Source organism: Coregonus clupeaformis, chromosome 15 (genome assembly GCF_020615455.1).
Source record: "Coregonus clupeaformis isolate EN_2021a chromosome 15, ASM2061545v1, whole genome shotgun sequence".
Classification (NCBI taxonomy): domain Eukaryota; kingdom Metazoa; phylum Chordata; class Actinopteri; order Salmoniformes; family Salmonidae; genus Coregonus; species Coregonus clupeaformis.
Window position 1 is genome coordinate 61,981,657 of NC_059206.1, and position 24,937 is coordinate 62,006,593.

The following is a 24,937-nucleotide window of genomic DNA, read 5'->3' on the forward strand; positions in this document are numbered from 1 at the left end:
GATTGCTGATTCACTTACACTTAGACAAATATTTGTTGGCGCACATTCACAACATAGCTGACAACATTGTAGAGCACACTACGGACAAGTTACTTATAATCCACGTAAGCCATAATACCAACTGTCAGTGAATTCAAGTTTTTAAAAAAGTAGAGAAATTCTATAATTTATTCTTTCGACAAGTGATTTTATTAAATTAGATGCATATAAAACACTGAAGAGCCGGTCATCTTTACGGTATATTGTACACCATGTCCAATTTCTTAACAATTTGAAAGCCTCTCAAATGTTAGAAAATAGGAAAAACATGTCCCTTTCTACCATTATGAAGACACTAAGGTCAGCCCATAAGTCCCCTCCTCGTCTCATTGATACAAGGCTGCAGAAGCAATGTTAAGGGGAGACCAGTTGTGTGAGAACTTGCCTGATCACAATTATATCTGCATTAGCAGTAATCAAATTGATGAGCAAATTACCTGTTTGTCATGCACAAAAAAATACCTAAAAGCACTCTTGCTTCAACTGTTCAAGGATATTCAGAGATGTATCCAGAGGATGGCCATGAGGTTTGAGTCACATCTATCGTAAAATTAATTAGGCTTGGGTGGTATACCATATACATTTGAAATACAGACGGTATGATTTTCAATACCACTGCTTAGAACTACAACTACCTTAGACATGCCAAATAAATTATCTCCAGCTCAGGGCTCCAGCTATGCATTTGGTTTGCTAATTTACTAGCTGAGTGGCTAGCTTGCAAGATCAAGCTTCTTGGTTACAGCAGAGACAATCAAGCCCCTCCCGGATAAATCCCTGCTGCTTAAATGTGTTTTGTGCGTACAGGACCGGTACGATGGTATGAAAATCTGGATACCGCCCAAACCTAAAATGCATTACACTTGTCTATCCATTTTTACAGTGAACGCAATAAGCCCCCTGTAAACACTCCAACTACTAAACATGTAGTGTCATTTTCAAAGCATGAACAATGCAACTTTCAATGGATAAAGATAATGTGTATTTGGCAACCTACGTTATAGATACTATATACTTTCCTGTAAGAAACCCATCGACAGGTAAAGTGAAATACCTATAATATTTATAGACATTCTGGGTGAAATTATTTGCATAGAACCTAATTTGTTGTGATGTCATTGCAGTAGCAACTGGAATTAATTGACATGAGCATAATTTCTCTAAATCAAAAACATGCTCTACAAATCACATACAGCAAGTAAAGTATTTTTCACTGTGTTTTGTATCTTTATGAAGTTTGGAGACTGAATGAGAGAAAAGGCCATTTCATTATGTATTAACAGAAGTGTTGGTACTGGATGCTCCCTGTATTGTCCTCGGATCATTGAAGCAAAATGAAAGGGCGACACATTGTTCAGGTTTTTCCAGGATGACACTGGACAGCATGAGAAGTACAGCTGCATTTCTGAGGGTTAAAGGGTAAAAAGGCAGTGGGGATATAGCTGTGGTCACATGAAGTCATCATAGTCTTGGGTGTAGCCACCATCGAATCCTCCATAGTCTGCAAGGTCATCTTTTCCCTTGGCTTTCATACCACCACCAAGTACAGCTCCTTTCTTCTTCTTTTTGCCTTTGATTGCCTGTGGAACCAAAACAAAACTTAAACCATTGCTACAAATAAACACTTAATAAACACTTGGTGTTCTTCAAAGCGAGTTGAGTGAATATTAAAGTGAATGGGGCAACCAGGGTGTAAGTTAGTTCCTTGAGCAGAGACCAACGAAAAGCAATATGGAGGTACTGGTAGAGGGCTCCCTCCACTGACCGTAAGGAGAACTACAATTCATGAAAAACTCCAGAAGGATGACATCATTTTTGTTCAGAATTAATAAGACAGCCAACAACTTACTTTTTCTTGCTTCTGTTTTTCATTAAGTAGCACTGTCAGGGAAGAGCTGATTTTCTTTAAGTCGTCTATTTCCACTGTGTAGAAACAGGACATTTAGTTAAGACAAGTTAATACGTTATCACAATGGTTGAGCCTGAATGTTAGTGAACTCCAAATATGTCAAGTCAAACCATTATTGAATGGCTTATGTATATAAACATTTCTTGATGAGGTATTTATGACATGTGGTTTGGTATTTGTTTTAAAGTAATAAGTTATGTGCACAAACCTAAAACACACTGAATAATAAAGCATGTTTCATGTACAATAATTCCTGTAGGATGTTGAACTCACATGAAATACAGAGCTCCCGAAACAACGACTCCAAGAAGCTTGAATAATGCACTGATTTTTCATACTGTAATATCTTCACTTTCAGCAGCTTTTCAAACTCTGTGAAGTCTTCTTTAGAAGATGGGCACATGGCTTCAATTCCAGAAACATTGTTTGTGGTACTACCCCCTGAAATGCCTGAAATGACAAGGACAAAAACTAATGAGAACAAACAATAACTGTATGGCTGGCTAGTGGGTACACATTAAAATGAATGTTTCATGTATCAGGGATGTGATCAGGACAACATAGAAAAGCAGGAAAAATCACATCTCTGATATCTGGGTTAAACTTGACAGGATATTCCAGGATCTTACCAAAAGCCTCTTTTGCCAGCTCCAAGTCTGCTTCCTCCTGCATTTTCTGGACTTTCAACTTTTCTGCTAGCTGTTGTTCGGGTGTAAGCTCTTCCTCTTCCTCCAACTATCAACAAGAAAAAAGTAAAGGATTCATAAGAGAGAAAATATTCAGATCTGTAAGGTTAATCCAACATTTCAAAAACTCACTTTCTTTTTCAGCTCTTGTTGCTTTTTCCTTAGCCGGTTTTCTTTCTCCTTGATTTTTTCGGCCAGTTTTTTCTTCTCAGACACTTTGGCCTCTGAAACAAAAAAAGCAATGTTATAGCAAACCTCTAGAACAAAAACAACCATCAAATCAAGTTGAAATTACACATATTTTCAGCCAGTACTTGGTAATAAAAAGGCATGGCGGCAGCCAGTATGATGCAGGAACATTTTCGTGAACTATTCACAAAAATATATACAGGTATGTGCAGATCAGCATATTACATTACAACAGGCCACAGCCACTACTTTCTCAAACCACTGTATTTCTGCACCTGCTTTCTTTGCCTCTGCTTTCTTCTCTTCCTCTTCATCATCCCAGTTATCCTGCAGAGGGAGAACATACAGGAATGAGTCGAATGATGTGACTACATCGCCTGCCTGCCTGAGGTTCTTTCTGCTTGGTTTTCGTTCTGCTTTTTCTTTTCTTTCTTTTGACCCCCGTTTGTTTGGTATTTTACTAGAAGCTAAAATGATTATTGAAAGCAAAACACATCTGCATTTTTCTTTTGATTTTGTGATGAAAAAAGCTAACCCATGATGACATCAACCAAACCAATAATGATTTTACTTGCAAATGACTTCATCGATCAATATTTTTTTTTTTAAATATGGCTTTGACACCTGCTCTTGCTTAAACAATTTGTAGCATTTGTGTTGAGATGAAACAATCATTGTGAGCAGTTGATATTGACATTGCTTCCAGTCCCCTAAATAACCCTTCTGGATGGATTTAGGTTTGTTTTGGTCCAATTAAAGCAGACAAATGGTAATGTCTTTGTCTTATTTGAACAGTGTAAGGCATGCGTTTGCTCATCATTATATTTTCTCCTAAGCGGTAGGATAACAGTCATTTACGGTCATGGACCACCATTACTTTTATTGCAATACTGATTGAATGTAGCCAGGAAGGGCATAAAGAATAATAAAACAAAGTTTCAAAGTAATGGAAATGCCACTTTACCAAACTTATTCTGGAGAAAAACAAAATTATCCCATTGCAGCTGTTCAAGCTGATTATCTGTTCTTAGTTCACCAACTGAAATCATTTTCACATGTGCAAAATTCCAAGTTCTGTGGTTGATAGAGTCCCCTGTAGCTCAGTTGGTCCCCTGTAGCTCAGCAACGCCAGGGTTGTGGGTTCGTTTCCCAAAATGTATGCACTCTAACTGTAAGTCGCTCTGGATAAGAGCTTCTGCTAAATGACTAAAATGTAATGTAAATGTACATAATACTGGGTAGTTTAGCGGTTGGTTCTGGGACTTTTCTAGGTCTTCACTTAATTTTCTAGGAAATCAACAAGATCTGAATTTATGGGACCAACTGCATTATCAAACATCAGAAGACATGTCAGAACCAGTCACATCATTATCACAAAAAGCGGTTATGTAAAGCATTTCAACCAATATTTGGCAAATGTGTCATATCCATTGAGGCCCTAATAAGGGAATAAGAGAAGTACCTAGCCCAAGCCTTATCCAAAAAGACACCAAACATTTCTCTCAAAACAACTGTAGGCCTACTGTACTGATCAAGTTTTGTTTTAGGGACACGAATACACCATATGACTTGAACACTACCTATATTCCACAGAAACCATGGTCAACAACAAACTGCTTTGCTAGCCTTTTCCACAGCTGTATGATCCCATAGTATACATTCGGTTGACTTTCTAGACATACATGGTGAAAATGAATCAACGAGAAAAGTCTGTTGAAGAGGGTTCTCGAAAACACACTTTACTTTTCGCATATGTCAGTTGGAAGCACCTTAGTAGTAAGGCTCAATTCAGTGATCTGGTATCATCAGGGCAGAATAATGACGTTGGCAACTAACGTTAGCCAGCTAGTTTTCATTTAAGTGCCTATTTATTAAATGTATAACACAAACAAAGCCTTAAACTGACTTCATCAATGACTAATCGCAGTCAGATTATGATGAATGTACCTCTTAAAGCTAGATAGTCAACACATTAGTTCAGACCTAACTAGCTAGCTGCTAACCTAAAAAGCTAAATTAGTTCTGTAGCTAGCTAGTCAGTAACTACATATTAATAATAACTACATGTCAGTAACGTTACACCATGGAATCTCCCCAACTCAGAATGCAACAAATCTACAGTAGCTTCTAACCAGCCCAAAAAAACATGGCCAACGTAGTTAATTCAAAAACAAAAGTGCCCGAGAATGAGTCTGTGCTCAGCTCGAACCAGGAGACACACGTCGACATTTTTCACATGTGCGGCCTCACAGCTTGTACAGTATCGACCTAGCTAAGATATACACCGTTAGCTAACTAGCTAGAAACGTGGATAACGCTAGGCTAGTTGGCGGCTAACTAGCTAGCCAACTAATGTCCACAGACTAACTAGCAAGGCGTGTTGTGTTAGCCACAACTAATGGGTTAATTATGACTTGAAAATCATCTGTAAAATGGCCTGTATCATGTAACTAGCTATCTAGTTAGTTGTCTGGTTACCTTCACATCTTCATCTTCGTCTTCGCCTTCCCATTTGTCCAGCACTACCGCCGTTTTGATCGGCGCGACGTCCGGCTCGAAGTTGTCAGCGTCTATAAATGCACATTATAACGGTAACTAAGTTATCTTGAACGTTCAAAACGATATACTAGCTAATATCAATAACAATGTTACCCATCTTTCCCAAATCCCTAAATATAGCTGTCGTACGATATCATTTCTAACTTTGTTCTCACCCCAATCGTCGGCATCCGCCATCTTGGCTGTGTGTGTGCGGGTTTGACAGACCTCTCAACTGAACTGAAAGCAGCAAAGCAGATGGCGGAAGTAGACAACGAGGCTTTACAGCTCTGTAATGCTGGGAGTTGGTGCTCTTTTTTTTTTTTCAAGAAAGGAAAGCCCCTTCATGGAAGAGTATGCCTTTTATTGAGTAAAAAAAAGTCGCACTGTACCTCAATCGTAAATTTTTATCTTTAATATTAAATATTTAAAGGCACAATCTGTCATTTCAACACCATGACCCTGCCACTTTGTTTAGGAAATGTAGGTGAAGTTATTAGATGACGGACAGCTCTATATTAAACATATTTTTCAGTTAAACATTTTGTTTACAACAAATCAAATTAAAAAGGAATACAATGTAGAAGTCCTTTATTAGCAACATATTTATGCCTGTGTATTCACACAACAATACAAAACTCACAGCAATTACAATACATGGAATAAATACCCAAAAATGATTTGCAATGAGTGTTATATAGGCTAGATTATTTTTGTGTTACAGAAATATTGGTATGGTAACAACTTTAGAATGGAGTCTACTGGACTACTTATAAACCATTAACAGACCCTTTATAAAGTACACCATGTAAATTGTTGCCGAAATACTTTACAGGTAGACAAGGATTTCAAAACATAATTTAGAAACATAATAATGCTCAAATAATAGAAAACATCACTGCACTTTTGAGATAGAACCACATGATTACTCTTCTCTTTCCATTTAAAACAATTACATTTAAGCAATAAAACAAGATTTTATTCAACCTTAAACCTAACAAAATAATTATGTCTAAACTAATGACTACAACTCTGCAATGTGCAATACATAAATGCTCAAATATTTTTTCTTCACTCAGAGAATAGGCCAATAGCAAATGCATGTCTCTTCAGTGCTGATAGAAATAAATAACCACACATTATCAAATCAACATTACAATAGCCTGAAGGGCTACTCAAATATATTGCACTTATTGTTTAACATGGTAGTTGTGTAGGAGAGATTCCTCCTGGCCCATTAGGGGTGAGGAATTTATCCATCAGAAGGGGAGGGCCATTACAGGGCAGAAACTAACAGCACCATCAGCAGTCCCAGAAGGTGACAGTGAGGACTAGTGCACAGTGCCAGCCCTGATGAACTGCCTGCATGGGGACACACAAAAGCAACACCATAACTGTATGGAGACAAAGTCAACAACATCAACTCAACAATACAAGCATCATACGATTGCATCCTACATCCAACAAGTACTCAAACATTTGCTTGAGCTGTCCTTCTTCCACTAGCTCTGGATTATTCAGACTCAAAGTTACAAAATATACATGCTGAAAGTATGTACTGACATAATACGCATCTAATTTAATTACACTCTGCTGTGAACAAGACAATGTCTGCTTCAGCGAAAACATGTGAGGCGGCCTACGAAAACCCGTCGGATATCGCGCCCTCATTGTTGGGAAAAAGCCCAAATGTGGAAGTTGAGATTTTTGTTGTTTTGGATACTTTAAACCCTTTACTTTATTGTAATGTAAAACATATTGCATTATTACTTAAGGAAATAGTTAATTTCCCTTGGTTTTTTGTCGTTAGCTAGCAATGTGCCCAATGTGAAAAACGCTAGCTTAAATTTCCCTGAGTGTCGCAGTTGACTTGGCCCATTCAAGATAACATGCTACAGATTAATGAAATCAGGCTGGTTTAGACAGAATAATTTGCTAGATAGTTAGTAATATAAAGTTGTAATCTACAACCAACAATGTAGTTATGAATACAAGTGGGTCGGATTTTCATTGTCTACAAGTAGCCGTAGTCTACGCCGCAGCAAACGTTCATAAAAGAGGTTCACACTTTCTTCGGATGTTTCTTGATCAGTGGGTAGGCCTATTAATGGCCAAAATGACATGAAGTGATAAAAATATAGAAACACTATTGCAGTAATTTCAGCAGTTCAGAATTATTTTGATTTTAGGTAACAAAGCAATTGATATCCTATTCTAAAACTTGGTGGAAGTGAGAGGCATATTATCTGTCATTTTGAGCCGCATCCAATTTCTTGTTAGCCCTGGCCACTCTCCTTCACTCCCCTCAAAGATGTAAAATAGGATAGGTGTAGATTAATTATCTACCAACACAGTTACACTAATCCCCACTGTTTTTATCTTTGAGGGGGTGTGAACGAGTGCACAGGCGAGAAAGGGTGCGATTGGGATTGGGCTCCTGTCATCGTAACATTGCCTACGCACGCAGTCTTTCCTTTTTGTAGTTAGTCAATCATTTGATTTGATCAATCATCGTTAAAGCTGACACGAGATTTCACAGATAAATATCGATGTTGTTTGTTTTTAGATATTCTGTCACATCATGGATGGAGAGATGAGAGCATCTTCAATGAGGAGAAGCAAGGTATGTTAGCAAAGTTACTAGTTATACAATGTATTTGCTAGACTTTATCAAACCTACCAGGCCTTCACTACCTGCATCTACTTTGTATTTGTTCAAGGTAGGCTTTAAAAAGTCAACATTTCAATCCATATGAAGGGTTTCCCTAGCCACACATGGAAATCATCTAGGAAAATGGTGTACACTTGAAATATTTCAGGCAGGTGAAAGTAATTACCACGGAAGTCAACAGGTTTGTCATCCCAGACGGTCAGCACCATAGACATAGCTGTCAGCTGCACAGGAGACAAAAGCGAGCGCTGGGCTTCAGTCACCGCTTTGGCCTGTTCATAGGAGAACATGCTGATATGGGCTGGGTCAAACACGACCTGAGGACACACGGACAATTCACATGAACACAACAAAGAAAAACAACAATTTGATGGTGGGGCAATACAAAACATGGAAGATAAACTGACTTTTTGAATCCTTACACTTACAGCAAACTTGTCTGCCCGGATGAGGGACACAGCCAGAGGTGTAAGTCCTTCAACCTGCTCCTTCACCAAAGATGACATGGCCATATCTGGGAGGCCAGCTGCAGATAGTAAGAGGATTTGAAACTAATTTCAGGCACTAGACATATTTGCGGTAGAAAACCAACAAAAGGCATGTAATGTACCTGCCAGTGCTCCAACCTCAATGAAGACCTCAGGGCCCCAGGAGCTCATGGGTCCGAAAGCCAGGTTATGGCTCAGCAGTCCCGTTAAAGCCTGCTGCTGCTCTTCTGAACAGGCCAGCCTCAGACGGCCCAGCCACAGAACTGCCTTACTGCAGCCAGGAGGGGGAGAGGGTGAGTTACAGCCAATTATTTATATATACACTAAATGACTGACAGAGGGCAGTGTTTTGTAGCCACCGTGCCCCGATCTTGGCACTCCCACCATTGTAAAACATTTTTGGGAAGCTATAGAAATGCATTTATTAAGGGTCTACAGTTTATTTTTGCCACTTTTATTATATTACAGACACCTTAATGCATACTTTTAAATTATATTATGTGAGCTAAACATAAAAAATATATAGATACGTTTTCTTTCCTTAAAGTATACATTTTAGAAAGTACTAATGTTACTGTCCCCACAACAACAACAAAAATACTGAAATACATGTAATTTTGTTCTTGAAACATTTCATTGAAATACTTTAGAATTCCACTCATCCCTATGGAAGACTGCTTCTTCTGGGGAGTGCCAATATGGCCGACCTGTGGCTTCAAAGCCGCTCATTGGCCAATACATAGCATCAGCAATCCAGGGTTTATATGAGATTTATATGAGAAACTAGGGTACCAGTGATTTCCTACACTGGACAACTTGTTACAGCTGTTCGTAAGTAATTGATAAATCCAATTTGTTTAAACATGTCATTACATTAAGATAAGGGGGGATCATAGCTATATTCAATAAAATTCACGAGTTTATTTAAAACCTACTGTATGTTTAACCCTTTATCATGGTTGGTGTCTTGACTGATTTGTCCAAAATCGTGACATATAAAACATTACTTTTCTGTCCTTGCATTTACGGCAGTATAAGTTGTCGTTATATCATATATTAAGCATTATTCAGTTAAATTAGACATTGAACTTTAACCCTGTAAGAATCCTGGATCTAGCTGTCAGACAGTTTTTTGTATAGACATCTCAGAAATGCAGTGTAACTACATAACATTTAGTATCTCCTTATGTTACAGGTGAAAACAGTTTTCATGGGCACACAAATCCAAAAATAATGTATGCATTGCAAAATCGAATGCTTCTAACCGAAAGAGTCACCTTACCTAGATACTTAAAACCTAATTCGATACGGTCATTCATGTGGGTTCGTCAGTAATTATGGACAATACTTGTTGGATGCGCATTTGGTGTCCAGCTGACTAGTTACGCCATGATATTTTCACACATCATCGTCTGATCCAGGAAGGAATTTTCAGAATGACAGTCAAGTGCTGAACAGCTGTTGCGATAGCGCATGCGATGCAACAGCTCAAGTGCTAGAAAAAAAGGTGTTTGTGAGAAAGGTCCAGAATATTTTGGTGTCTCATTCGTTACACCAGTGAAGACAGTTGGGCCTGGATCCACGTTTGGATCTAATATCCCTAGCAAATTGATGTTGATCATCTGTTGTCTGTTAGATTTAACAGAGAAAGCATCGGTAATGAGTTCATGTTTTCATATGTTTTTGTGCCTCGGATTGGAAACCAAGTCTACTGTGCGCAATTGTGTAGGATAGACTATTGCACAACACCCAACGCTATTCCTATTAATTATTCTGGATATAATGACAACAAATTACATAGTCTAGTGGGCTTATTCACAATATGACCTTGTAATGAAATAACATTACATATACATTTTGTTTTCCATGTTAGATCTGCAATTGTAAACAATACAAAGGGCTTGAAGTAGCCTACTTGAACTTGAATTTGGAGCTCAGAAATTCAAGTGCTGGAATAGGCCTCATAGCCTCGAGAAGGAGGGGTGCTGAGGGTGCTGCAGCACCCCCTGAAAAATCAGAATTGAAAATAAATATTCATCAAATATTCTCACAAAAGTAGTGCACTGGGCCTTTACTAGTCCTGTATTAGCAGACCGATATAGCAGTCTGTAGCGAGGCCCAAAAAAATTGTTCTGCCCCGCCCCAACTTGACTTTCCATACAAACCTTTCCATTGAAAAAGGAACCTGGTTTTTGGTCACTTTCTCATTATAAAAACAGCGATGGTGAGATTCAAATGGTGAGATTAATGATACCGCTATTCATTGCTTTGGTGTGTCTGTGCCTGCCCCATAGGCTGCATTATTCTTAGAAGTGGTAATTGGCATACTTTTTTACACTTTTTGGGGGAAGGGGTTCTATATTAGGCCCTACATGTACAATTATATACATTATACACTTGTATAACATTGAGGTCCTTGAAAATTACAATTAAGTGCTTGAAAAAGTCCCTGAAAGTCCTTGAATTTGACTTGCCAATGTCTGTATGAACCCTGCTTAAAGGGCCTATGTTGTTCTTTAGGTGGAGTTATGGGACAATTTGCATATATTTACTTTTATTCCTTTAAGTACACATGTGGAACTGCATGAAAATCCTTTTTATTTTAGTTTCAAACCATTTTGAAATGTTGATCCCAATGTCACACATTGGCCCCATTATTTATAGAATGACCCATATACAGTACATCATTGGTTACAGCATGTAGAATGAGAGGAGGGAGAAACAGGTTGGATAAAAGTTAAGAAGACACACATAGGGGAGGTTAAACATGAAAAATGTGGAAATGCAAACTATTTTTAATGGTAAAAACACAGCACCTATAACACTCTCTCTCTCAATTGGGTCTCTCTCTGATTTGAGTATGTCTCTAATCTCACCTGAACTCCACTGCATTCAGGGAGCGCATGTCTGAGTCCTTGATCCCACACAGTATGTGCCCCATAGCCACCAGGGTGCTGGAGTCCAGCTGACTAGGACCCACCTGGGTGGAGTTGAGCACAGAGGAGGACAGCACAGCCAGCTGGGACAGGAGACAAGGATTGCAAAGGCACCACACACACACACACACACACACACACACACACACACACACACACAGAGGAACACCAAAGCAGGTAAGACATTCAGATAGCACTTCACTTGATACCCAGCGTCATAACACGTTATGACATGGTCATAATGCAATATATTGTATGTCATAACAGCTGACATAATTTGTCATAACACTGTCATGTCACATATTTAGACCTGTTGTGACATATATTGCGTTATTTTATGGCTGGTTATGACACCTACATAAGAGTTTCAAATTGCGCAAAACCTACCACACAAGGCAAAACATTCCATTACACCATGACCTACATGTCAACAGTATGTTTATGTTATATATTTAAAAAAATAAATTTACCATATTAAATTATCCTTCTAATTGCGCACACATTGATGTCAGACATGCACCTACCCCAATGCTCTGTTGATGATGACTGGGATGAATGCAGGAGCAGGACAAGACACCCTATTTTTGACTGATGACTGATATAAGGGCATGTACGTGATAGGCCTATCTGGCTTCTATGATTATGATGGTTATAATGCTTCTTGGCAGTGTCATAAAGTGTATTTTCTTATTCCAAGTAAAGGGACACAGGATGGTCATAATGCTTCATGACAGTGTCATAAAGTGTATTTTCTACAAGGTATTTAAAATACACTGCTCAAAAAAAACATGACTAAATAACACTAAACAACACAATGGATTTAAGATCAAACTTTAACGAAAAGGAAACTTCTTGGCAGTGGGAAAACTAATTTGACAATTAAATATGGGTGTCATAACCAGCGCTGAAAATAACGCAATATTACATTTACATTTTAGTTCATTTAGCAGACGCTCTTATCCAGACACTTTACAGTTAGTGAATACATATATTTTTTTTTTCTTACTGGCCCCGTGGGAATCGAATCCACAACCCTGGCGTTGCTAAAGCGCCATGCTCTATCAACCGAGCTTATCCCTGCCGGCCATTCCCTCCCTACCCTGGTTTGTACGACGCCAAGGCCAATTGTGGCGCATGAGTCTCGGTCGCGTCCGGCTGTGACAGAGCCTGGATTCGAACCAGGATCTCTAGTGGCACAGTTAGCACTGCGATGCAGTGCCTGAGACCACTGCACCACTAGGAGACAATATATCGTCGCCAACAGGTGCCGAAAATATGGGTCATGACAGTGTTATGACCATATTATGACAGGTTATGACAAGTTAGGTCAGCTGGTGACAACACGTTATGACATGGTGTTATATCCGTATCACAACGTGTTATGACACTGGGTGTCAAGTAAAGTGTTATCGACATTCAAAAACATCAAGACTGCACCAAACTACACACACCATAAAAACAAAAACATTGAACAGATTGTCAGACTGATTGTTAGCTACCTGTCTGCTGTTCCAGGTGCTGCTGACTGCCCCAGTGCAGAGATGGTGCTCAGCTCGACAGCCTGATCACACTCAGCTCTGCCACTGAAAGCTGGGAGGCTATACCGGCCCAGCTGAGTAATCACAGAGGAGGAGAAGGAGCGGGCCGCTCCATAGATCTACAGACAACACAGAGAAATAGAACAGAGACACTGCCTCTGTTAGTTAATGCAACCAGACACCAACAGAAGACAGATAATCAGACACTGGACCCATTTTGCAAATGGTTTGAAGAGTGATGTACAAGGATGTTTGGTTGTTTGAAATTTCTACATAGGAACTACAGTGATGTTTCTTGTTATGGGTCAAATATGTAACTCTTTAGTTTTCTGGAGGAGTAATTTCTGTTGGTATGGTAAAAAAGAAGGGTCCTGGCCGAAAGAGCTCCAGACTACAGCTGAAGGCCGGCAGACGACATGCCTGTCGAGCTGTCTGTGCTCCAGGCAGCTGAAGGCCGTGTCGTATGCAGCTTTTCACATGTGGGGATCAATGCAGGAGCTGGGAAGAAACAAATGGACAAAAACAGATGGATATACTATAGTACAGAGGGGAATGTATGTAAACATTTAAAGCAAAATGGTCGTATGTTCATCTGTTTGGCAGTAAGGTTGGGGAGTAAGACAGAGGTCTCAATGTGAGACAGAGTGGCACTCACGTGTGACCCTGGCCCACTTTGAGAAAACCCAGGAAGTACTGAAGAACAAACTGCTGCCTCTCAAACAGCTGTGTCTGTTCAACCTGGTCCCGGCCCTGAATGCAGGGCCCCAACAGCACCTGACTCCACTGGGCGCTGACTCAGAAACAGCCTCTCTATACGCCCCTGGGTCATCAGGGCCTGAGGACACACACACAGACAGACACACAGACAGACTGACAAGGGGCCAACAGGCCAGGGCAGCAAGTAGCACCTGATCCTCCTGACACCTCTAGAAGTCCTGTCAGTGGACACCAGCAGGTTTCATTTACAGATCCATCCTTTCCTGATTCCTGGTGTCGTGTAGCAATTGTAACACCTCTCAATAACTTTGGGGACACCCAAATAAATGAATCATGACAATGGTCAAATCAATTGCAAAGGAACTAACCCTGAATAAATAATGAAATGGATGTGTTAAAGACTGAGGAAAAGCAGGAACGCCACCTGGGGAATCTGCTGCAGCTTCTCGTTGGGAAGGAAGAATATGAATCTGTCTACTTGATTGAGTGTCTCAGGGGTCCAGTTCTGAACGGGGCTAAAAGGGCACAAAATACTCATTTTTCATTTGATGTGGGAGACGGAGGTAGTTATACCTAGAGGTTAAATGGGGTGTGTTTTGTTGATGTGGGGTGGTTGTTTAAGAAGGTGCTACAGTACCGAAAGTGCCTGGCTCCTGTAGGATCTGTGCAACAATGTCTCTCTTGCTGCTGTTATAGCAGAACTCTCGGAGGAACTCCAGGCTCTCCACAAAGAAGCTCCGCACCAGCTGCACAAACACCTCATCCACTACATAGGTCGCCATGATGCCCAGTGAACGGAACTCATCCCTCAGTGAACTCTCCTGTGTACATGCCCTGGGGGAGAATACATTTTCAACTTATACCTGTAGATCATTTTCAACATAAAGATTTCAAATCGAAGACACCCAAACCCCAGGCTGAATGTGTTAGCAGTAATGGGGTACAGGGAGGGTACTGACAAATCTCTGAAGGCACCATCTTGTCCACCAGAATATCCTGTTTTGTACTGGGTAGGAGCAGGAAGTGATGGGGGTCTTGCACAATCATCTTCCTGAGAGTGTCCATCATGTCGGCTGGGAACTTCTTAATAGTGCTCACCCTACAAATGCACACACACCAAAGAGCATGCACACACACACACACACACAGGTACAAACAAACAGGAACACACACACAAAGTTGACCGTGATGCATTGTTGATGCTCAAACCATCTGTAGTGATGATTAATGGCAGTAAGACAGACTCACGGCAGGGGCCAGAGCGATCTGAGAGCCAAGCTCTCCCAGCAGCTCAGAGAAGAAGTCAAAGTAGTACAGCTCCTCGATGATGCACTTTTTCTGTAAGTCAAGACAAAGCATGAGGGTCGTCAATTATGCTTTATATACAGCTATCTTTATACCTGACGTCTGGCATGGTTCCACTGTTAACTCAATTAACTGGCTCAGAGGAATGTGGTTAAGTATTTTGCTCATGTACCAGTGAGGTATGGAGAGGAACAGACTGCTTTTTCATGAATGCAAGGACACTCCGCTTGAGGAAAATGATGGCTTGTACGGAAGAGCTGTCGCAGGGCTGTGCAGCTTACACCTCGAGCAATGCTTCCGAGGGCACTGTATAACCGTAGAGACAAAATAGATTAGAAATGTGAATGGGAGCACATTCACAAGATGTTAGTAATAAATCAACTGCAGCTATGTTGACATAGAAATGCACTCACAGAAACTTCTCAGTGGAAAAATTGGGCATGGTCTTCACTGCTTCTTTAAAAGAGTTTTAGCCCGAGGAAAATAATCCAAAAGCGATCATTAGTATTGATCACAAACAATCTCCCAACACACATGGCAGACAGCCAGAGAGAATACCCTGCAGTGCTATAGAGGTGATTTGCGGTTTGGAATACGGTTTGACTGTTTTGAGGTGTGTAGTAATTCAGTAGCACAGTGTTGTTGTGCTTTGCCTCTTCAGGAGTGTGCATAAACATGCAGGATGTGGGAGCTGTGATGTAATGGTGCTGGCAGGCCCTCCTCAGGCCCATTAGTACCAACACACGGGGATTATAGGGCAGCTTTCAAGGCCAGTGTGGTTAACCAGACCAGACCAGCGCTAGGCTAGCAGGAGCGAGAGGGCCATTCGGACGTCTGACACACCACCTCCTTGTGACAGCTGGGACCTGGTGTGTGTGTGTGTGTTGACAGTGACAGATACTGCGTGTGTTCAGGACATAGAATAGCCTATTTAAACAGTCAGGGCAGGGGTTTTACAACAGGCCGACCTCTCCACTGACGGTTAGTTATTTAACATCTAATCAAGACTGTGTCATACACACCTTTGCATATGTTCCGAATGATAGAGGAGAGACCCACATTGCATAACATGCTGACATCTTTATACACACACTCAGAAATCCTTTTAAAATCTCTAATTTCATTGGGTGAATAAAATCACTAAGTATTTAGGGATAGATAGTTCCTGTACTGATATGCATGAATTGTATCCCCTTGAAAATGACTTGCAGGTCACAGGTATTGCTGGATCAGAAAGGACAGGAGTCAGCTCATAGATGTTACCTGCTGAGTGTTCCAGGCTCGTCTTTCTGCCGAGGTTCTGTTGGTCAACAGCAGACGAGCCTTGGTCAGCACACTGAGTAGAGGAGTGCTGGGGAGCAGGGGCTCCACCTTATCCAACCAGCCAGTCACCTCTGGTGAGCCCTGGACAAAGGTCAACACAACACAGAGTATAGTGACTAAACGACACCATTAAAGTGGATTTCAATGATGACTAAATGGGCTTCTGACAAACACTATCAGTACGAAACAATTTGTTGATGGAATGTAAATACATGTTCACAAACCATAAAAAATTACTCAGGCAAACAAGAGGGGTAATTACAAATGTGTCAGGGTGACCTCATTCATGCATAGTTGGCACCTCCTCTCTAAGAAACAGCCCAATGCTGAGCCTGCCCAGTGTGTCGTCTATCCCTGGCTCTGGTCCTTATGGAGCATACAGCTCCAGCTGGCACAGGGCCACAGCACCCTATCTGACTGCCAGGCAGGGCAAGGAGCCTGGGTACACCTCGTGCCAGCTCGCTGTCCCCCCTCCACACTCCACCTGCACCTTGCTCTCCTCCTCTCCGTTCACTCTCAATTGGTTGTGGTCATGCATGCATACTAACAGAGCCTTGTAAACATACCTCCCACTGAGCCAAGAGTAGCAGCGTACGGCCGAAGCCATGTTACTGTGTACCTTGTCGATTGTCTTCATTTAGTATGAGTGACATGTTCGCTGTTTGTGAGGATGGGTGTCAGTGTTAGTGAGTCCGTCTAAGGCCATACCCAGAGTTTGGTGGTGATGGTGTTGGCCTGTGGGTGGTTGAGGCCGGGTGTGTGCAGGGCAATTGTCAGGCAGGGAGGACAGCAGTGTGTCAGAGGGCAAAGCTCGCAGAGTCTCCACCTTCACCCCACTCACCAGAGAGCCCAGCTTCTGCAGCTGCCGGCAGAGCCAGCTAGAAGGGACACAAGGAGGGAGAGAGAGCGAAGGAAAGTTGGAGATTGAAATACAGTGGGGAAAAAGTATTTAGTCGGCCACCAATTGTGCAAGTTCTCCCACTTAAAGATGAGAGAGGCCTGTAATTTTCATCATAGGTACATGTCAACTATAACAGACAAAATTAGAAGAAGAAAATTCCAGGAAATCCCATTGTAGGATTTTAATGAATTTATTTGCAAATTATGGTGGAAAATAAGTATTTTGGTCAATAACAAAAGTTTCTCAATACTTTGTTATATACCCTTTGTTGGCAATGACACAGGTCAAAGCGTTTTTTGTAAGTCTTCACAAGGTTTTCACACACTGTTGCTGGTATTTTGCCCCATTCCTCCATGCAGATCTCCTCTAGAGCAGTGATGTTTTGGGGCTGTCGCTGGGCAACACAGACTTTCAACTCCCTCCAAAGATTTTCTATGGGGTTGAGATCTGGAGACTGGCTGGGGGGCCACTCCAGGACCTTGAAACCAGCTTCTTACGGGAGCCACTCCTTCGTTGCCCGAGCGGTGTGTTTGGGATCATTGTCATGCTGAAAGACCCAGCCACGTTTCATCTTCAATGCCCTTGCTGATGGAAGGAGGTTTTCACTCAAAATCTCACGATACATGGCCCCATTCATTCTTTCCTTTACACGGATCAGTCGTCCTGGTCCCTTTGCAGAAAAAAGAGCCCCAAAGCATGATGTTTCCAACCCCCATGCTTCACAGTAAATATGGTGTTCTTTGGATGCAACTCAGCATTCTTTGTCCTCCAAACACGGCGAGTTTAGTTTTTACCAAAAAGTTATATTTTGGTTTCATCTGACCATATGACATTCTACCAATCCTCTTCTGGATCATCCAAATGCACTCTAGCAAACTTCAGACGGGCCTGGACATGTACTGGCTTAAGCAGGGGGACACGTCTGGCACTGCAGGATTTGAGTACCTGGCGGCGTAGTCTGTTACTGATGGTAGGCTTTGTTACTTGGTTGGTCCCAGCTCTCTGCAGGTCATTCACTAGGTCCCCCCGTGTGGTTCTGGGATTTTTGCTCACCGTTCTTGTGATCAGGTGAGATCTTGCAGTGGGCCCCCAGATCGAGGGAGATTATCAGTGGACTTGTATGTGCTTCCATTTCCTAATAATTGCTCCCACAGTTGATTTCTTCAAACCAAGCTGCTTACCTATTGCGTAGATTCAGTCTTCCCCAGCCTGGTGCAGGTCTACAATTTTGTTTCTTGTGTCCTTTGACAGTCTCTTTGGTCTTGGCCATAGTGGAGTTTGGAGTGTGACTGTTTGAGGTTGTGGACAGGTGTCTTTTATACTGATAACAGGTTCAAACAGGTGCCGTTAATACAGGTAACAAGTGGAGGGACATATGAGCCTCTTAAAGAAGAAGTTACAGGTCTGTGAGAGCCAGAAATCTTGCTTGTTTATAGGGGACCCAAATACTTATTTTCCACCATAATTTGCAAATAAATTCATAAAAATCCTACAATGTGATTTTCTGGATTTTTTTTCTCAATTTGTCTGTCATAGTTGACGTGTACCTATGATGAAAATTACAGGCCTCTCTCATCTTTTTAAGTGGGAGAACTTGCACAATTGGTGGCTGACTAAATACTTTTTTCCCCCACTGTAGTGTGGGGGGGGTGGAGGACAATATGGAGAAATAGAGAGAGGGATAGTCTATTTCTAACTCATCATTCAAACACTTTTAATAATGCAAAAATCATCTATTAAATGAAAGTAGATACAAAAGATACCTCTGACAAATTGGTCTTGCTCTTTGTAACACTATACAGCCATTAGATACGAAGCCAATACAGGTAGAGTGTCATCTGGTGTATAATGAGGTAGGAAACATACATCTTGACAGGGTTGTGTGGTTTGCCATGGTGATAGTGTGTCTCCTTGAGTCACCCCTGGCCAGGCTGCACTAGGCTTTGGGCCAGCTGGCTCAGAATGGACCATTAATATGCACAGAACCATTACACTGAAAAAGAGACACTCTCCAACATTTAGCATACCATATCTGAGACAATACGCAACCCTGTTTACAATCCCTATTTAAAACAGAAAGCCATGTCCTTCAAAAACGGAAATAATACTTACACTGTTGTTTAGAGACAGTTTGTCCACAATTACACCGGCCTAGAATGACATCACAAAAAATTAGAAAAAAAAATCATTATAACTGGTGTTAACGCTGTTTTATTAACATTCTATTTTTGAAATGGAAACTACTTGGCGAAATGAAGAAAAGCCCACTGGGCTCAAGAAAAAAACAAATGCTTTATTTTCTGCTTTTGTTTCCCCAACCCTACCGTTCCATTGACTAAGACCCCTTATGGCACATGGCAGGCAGCAGCCGTGAGGCACATGTTGAAAATGTGGGGGCAGTTGTGCCTCTGTAATCAAAGGGTCAAGGCACCTCCAGAACCCCCTCACCTCACCTGGGGTCAGTCTGCTGCAGACTGACTGCTTGTCAGCTGTCACGAAGCCCCTACTAATCAACCCCCATTCTAACCCCCTATGTTACTGGAGCAGGGCAGCACTGAGCAAACCCAGTCAGGTATGAAAACCAAACAGAAGGTGCTCCATTAGAGCTCTCTGTTTAGAGGATGCTTGTGATGGCTGATGATGATCCTCTACCTGTGCAGGAGTGAAGGGCACAGAGGCCAGGGCTGTCAGCGCAGGGCTGAGCTGGGATTGGCTGAGCTTCTGCAGGAAGTCCACACCCAGCCAGGGCAAGAAGGGAGCCAGCTGAGACACTCGGCCGGCGGGGAGAGAGCCAGGAGACTGAAGCTCACTCCCATTCAGGAACAAGCTGGAGATCTGTAGAGGGATGGTCACAAGCATAACACACATACATATTTACACAGGATTCAACACACACACACACACACACACACAAAGTGCAAACACAAGAAATTCAACCCATAGATTAGTCTACTTCACTCATACCCATATGAGTTTCACTGTCAACTTTGCAGTAAAAAATAAAGTACAGTTGAAGTCGGAAGTTTACATACACTTTAGCCAAATACATTTAAACTCAGTTTTTCACAATTCCTGACATTTAATCCTAGTAAAAATTCCCTGTCTTAGGTCAGTTAGGATCACCACTTTATTTTAAGAATGTGAAATGACAGAATAGTAGTAGAGAGAATTATTTATTTAAGCTTTTATTTCTTTCATCACATTTTCAGTGGGTCAGAAGTTAGTATTTGGTAGCATTGCCTTTAAATTGTTTAACTTGGGTCAAACGTTTCGGGTAGCCTTCCACAAGCTTCCCACAATAAGTTGGGAGAATTTTGGCCCATTCCTCCTGACAGAGCTGGTGTAACTGAGTCAGGTTTATAGGCCTCCTTGCTCGTACACGCTTTTTCAGTTCTGCCCACAAATGTTCTATAGGATTGAGGTCAGGGTTTTGTGATGGCCACTCCAATACCTTGACTTTGTTGTCCTTAAGCCATTTTGCCACAACTTTGGAAGTATGCTTGGGGTCATTGTCCATTTGGAAGGACCATTTGCGACCAAGCTTTAACTTCCTGACTGATGTCTTGAGATGTTGCTTCAATATATCCACATAATTTTCCTTCCTCATGATGCCATCTATTTTGTGAAGTGCACCAGTCCCTCCTGCAGCAAAGCACCCCCACAGCATGATACTGCCACCCCCGTGCTTCACGGTTGGGATGGTTTTCTTCGGCTTGCAAGCCCCCCTTTTTCCTCCAAACATATGATGGTCATTATGGCCAAACAGTATTTTTGTTTCATCAGACCAGAGGACATTTCTCCAAAAAAGTACGATCTTTGTCCCCATGTGCAGTTGCAAACCGTAGTCTGGCTTTCTTATGGCGGTTTTGGAGCAGTGGCTTCTTCCTTGCTGAGCGGCCTTTCAGGTTATGTCGATATAGGACTCGTTTTACTGTGGATATAGATACTTTTGTACCTGTTTCCTCCAGCATCTTCACAAGGTCCTTTGCTGTTGTTCTGGGATTGATTTGCACTTTTCGCACCAAAGTACGTTCATCTCTAGGACACAAAACGCATCTCCTTCCTGAGCGGTATGACGGCTGCGTGGTCCCATGGTGTTTATACTTGTGTACTATTGTTTGTACAGATGAACGTGGTACCTTCAGGCGTTTGGAAATTGCTCCCAAGGATGAACCAGACTTGTGGAGGTCTTGGCTGATTTCTTTTGATTTTCCAATGATGTCAAGCAAAGAGGCACTGAGTTTGAAGGTAGGCCTTGAAATACATCCACAGGTACACCTCCAGTTGACTCAAATGATGTCAATTAGCCTATCAGAAGCTTCTAAAGCCATTACATCATTTTCTGGAATTTTCCAAGCTGTTTAAAGGCACAGTCAACTTAGGGTATGTAAACTTCTGACCCACTGAAATTGTGTTACAGTGAATTATAAGTGAAATAATCTGTCTGTAAACAATTGTTGGAAAAATTACTTGTGTCATGCACAAATTAGATGTCCTAACCGACTGGCCAAAACTATAGTTTGTTAACAAGAAATGTGTGGAGTGGTTGAAAAACGAGTTTTAATGACTCCAACCTAAGTGTATGTAAACTTCCGACTTCAACTGTAGATCTATGGTAAGGAATAACAGTGTCAGTCTGTGTGTCTGTGACAGCTCCACTTACCAAGTCACTGGGACTCCGGAGGCCCTGGACAACACATGTCCTAATGTTGTCCTGAATCACAGAGAAGGCCTCTGTGTTTCTGTACACCTGCAGGTCCTTTGGGTCTGACAGACACATCAGGTTGCCAAGCCTAGGGAGACAAAGAGGATCATTATTCAAGCATATCCAAAGATACATTTGGATCCCAAACAGTTGGTTACTTCAGTGTCTACCAGAATATTGAGTTTCATAGGACTAGGGAAAGTATTTTCTTGAAAACGCATACACTCAAATCAGATGAATGTTTGAAACTGAATGTTTCTGCAAGACAGAATACATGACCAACCATCGATCAAATACCATCGATTGTGACACTGACCTCCTGAATTGTTCTGCTGTTAGATTTCTAAAGGTCCCTATGAGGCTCTCAGCCACAAACTGCTGCTGTAGGGGGCTTAGGGTGTTCATCAGCAACACATCCATTCCATTCAACAGCTAGGGGAGACAAAACACCACCCAACTCTGGTTTAAAATTACAGTGCACAATGATGAAAATGTCGTGTATACCGTTTTAAATTAAGACAATGAAAATGTATAGGCCTAAACGCATACTATTTTGTCCTGTATACACAACCTCATCCCCTTACACATAGTCAGGTCAAAAATTATTGCCACCCTTGATGAGCAAATAATACTTTATAAAATAAATAATACAAAAAAAATGGAACAGATTATTTTATACTAATACAATTGCTCAGAGAAATAGATTTTGTTTAACAAGTAATATTATTATTTTCTCAAAAAGAGAAATTATCAGGAACTAACACTGATCACATTTTTTTCACACTTTTACGGTGTAAGTTTAATCAGCTGTTGTACAATATGATACGAAACACAATAATTTTGACTGCACTGGGCCTTTAAGGTCAACGACTTAATAAACTTAACCCAGTACCAGGACCAGTGGCGTACCGCAGTTTCCGCAGGGGCTCCCGCAAGGTCTGAGCATTTGTTGGGGGGGGGAAACAGCTAACTTCCAACAATTCAACACATTTTTTGGCAGTTTAATAGCTAATCTCATGCTATTTAGCATTTTTAAAGCTAATTTTCTCCAATTCTTGCGGGAGCTGCAGGGGCCTGTGGTATGCCAGTGACCAGGACATCAAAACCAAAAACCTGGTTACCTCTGCCAGGAGGTTGAAACTTGGCCGCAAGTGGATCTTTGAGCGAGACAATAACCCCAAGCACACATAAAAATACACAAAGCAATGGTTAATTGACCACAAAACATTTTGCAATGGCCATCTCAGTCTCTGGATGAACCCCATTGAAAACCTGTGGTTTGAATTGAAGAGGGCAATCCATAAGCGCAGACGAAGGATATCAAGGATCTGGAAAGATTCTGTATGGAGAAATGGTCTAAGATCCCTCCCAATGTGTTCTCCAATCTCATACAACATTTTAGAAAAAAGGCTCAATGCCATTATCCAAACGAGGCATTGAAAGGTACTGAAAACAGGGGTGCCAATAATTTTGACCCATCATTTTGAGAAAAAAATATATGACTTGTTAAACAAAATCTCTTTCTTTGAGCAATTGTATTAGTATAAAATATTATTTTTCCCATACAATATAGCTCAGTATTTGTATTATTTAATTTATACAGTATTTTTGCTCATCTTTATCAAGGGCACCAATAACTTTGGACCTGCACATGCAACGATCATATTCACATTTTAAGCATTGAAAGATCACTCATTGTTCTTCACATAGCCATTCTTAATTCATGCATAGACGATTTTTACTTTTTGAACATTGGCTACGGCCACAACCATTGACACAATGGAGACCACTGACAACTCTCTGGCTGTGGCTGGGGAGGCTCTGGTTTCACAGAGAGGTGTCGTGTCTGTTACCTGAGCAGGTGATAGGTGCTGGAAGCTGTGAAAGGGCAGGTAGACGATCAGGTTACCAGTGTCCCTGATGAAGGAGGGGCCGCCGGCTGTCATGTTGAGGGAGCTGAGGGCTCGGCTGTACCACCTCCCAAAGGCCCTGCGCTGCTCTGCTGACAGGCTCCTGATGATGCTGTTGATGGTATCTCTCCTGAAAATAGAGAGAGCATAAAGGAATGTAGGACATACTTGTTGTTTACCTGAACAAAAAGCAGAGAGCAAAACATTACTGGGAAAGCACATCTCTTTCGGAGACTCAAATGACCCAATTTAAATTAACGGCAAAGCAGTAATTTAAATAGAAAATGACTCCAATATTGTGAGTCTGTTTGTGTCTGAATAGAGGGGGTAATTAACGGCATAAGTCCATGACCTTTGATTCTAAAAGAATAAGAATTCTATAGCCATTCAGTACTATACATAATAATACACTAAACTATAATGTGGACACCATCACACAAGGACATCATGACTCATGATGACTTGTATCAGAAGCCTGCTTAACTTACATATTGAGGTTGGTCTGTAAGGGTGGCAGTGACTGGATGTCTGCAGGGTTGACCAGGGCAAGTAGGGGTAACAGTTCGGGAAAGAGGCTGCCGTCCCTGACCAAGTGGGTCTGGAAAAGCACAGATACCATGGTGCCTAGGTAGTCATCTGTAAGCTGGGACAGAGAGAGATTAAGTGATTATCCTGTGTGAACATAGAGCTGAAGAGGTTGCACTACATTTAATTTAATTATTTAGTCAAATGTATTCAATCAGGTTGTCCCATTGAGGTCAAGAGACCTCAGTCTTTTCCATGGGAGATCTGTCTAAGAGGACAACTGATATGAAGTGTGTTGAATTACCTGCAGTGTTCCCTGGTTCCTGCTGAAGTACTGCAGTATCTGTCTGACTGTGGTGATGTCCACTGCACTCAGCACTGCCCTCAGACTGGCCAGAGGGATACGGAAATACTCCTGTAACAGAATAACACCACATACTAAAACCAAGCACCCATAAGCTAGACAAGAATATCATAACAAAAACTACTACCAGGGACTTTTGAGTCAAGTGGAAATACTGTTGAATGCATTATTCATTGCTTTTAATGTTATGCAT

The 24,937-nt window shown here is 41.4% G+C and overlaps 2 protein-coding genes across 2 annotated transcripts; both read right to left on the bottom strand.

Moving 5' to 3' along the window:
- Positions 1-998: 998 nt before the first annotated feature.
- LOC121582904 (eukaryotic translation initiation factor 3 subunit J-A-like) lies at positions 999-5,642 on the bottom strand. The gene is made up of 8 exons (XM_041899059.2): positions 5,538-5,642; positions 5,302-5,393; positions 3,099-3,150; positions 2,767-2,858; positions 2,578-2,683; positions 2,222-2,398; positions 1,889-1,962; positions 999-1,619 (listed from the first exon to the last, which is right to left on the bottom strand). Exons 1-8 carry the CDS (start codon positions 5,557-5,559, stop codon positions 1,488-1,490), a joined length of 747 nt encoding a protein of 248 aa, XP_041754993.2. The 5' UTR covers positions 5,560-5,642; the 3' UTR covers positions 999-1,487.
- Positions 5,643-16,976: 11,334 nt separating this feature from the next.
- LOC123492685 lies at positions 16,977-24,403 on the bottom strand. Its single transcript, XM_045225466.1, has 6 exons — positions 24,344-24,403; positions 23,799-23,985; positions 22,262-22,377; positions 21,904-22,033; positions 19,828-20,075; positions 16,977-17,217 (listed from the first exon to the last, which is right to left on the bottom strand). Coding segments are annotated over exons 1-6 (924 nt in total). The 5' UTR covers positions 24,346-24,403.
- Between the last annotated feature and the right edge of the window lie 534 nt (positions 24,404-24,937).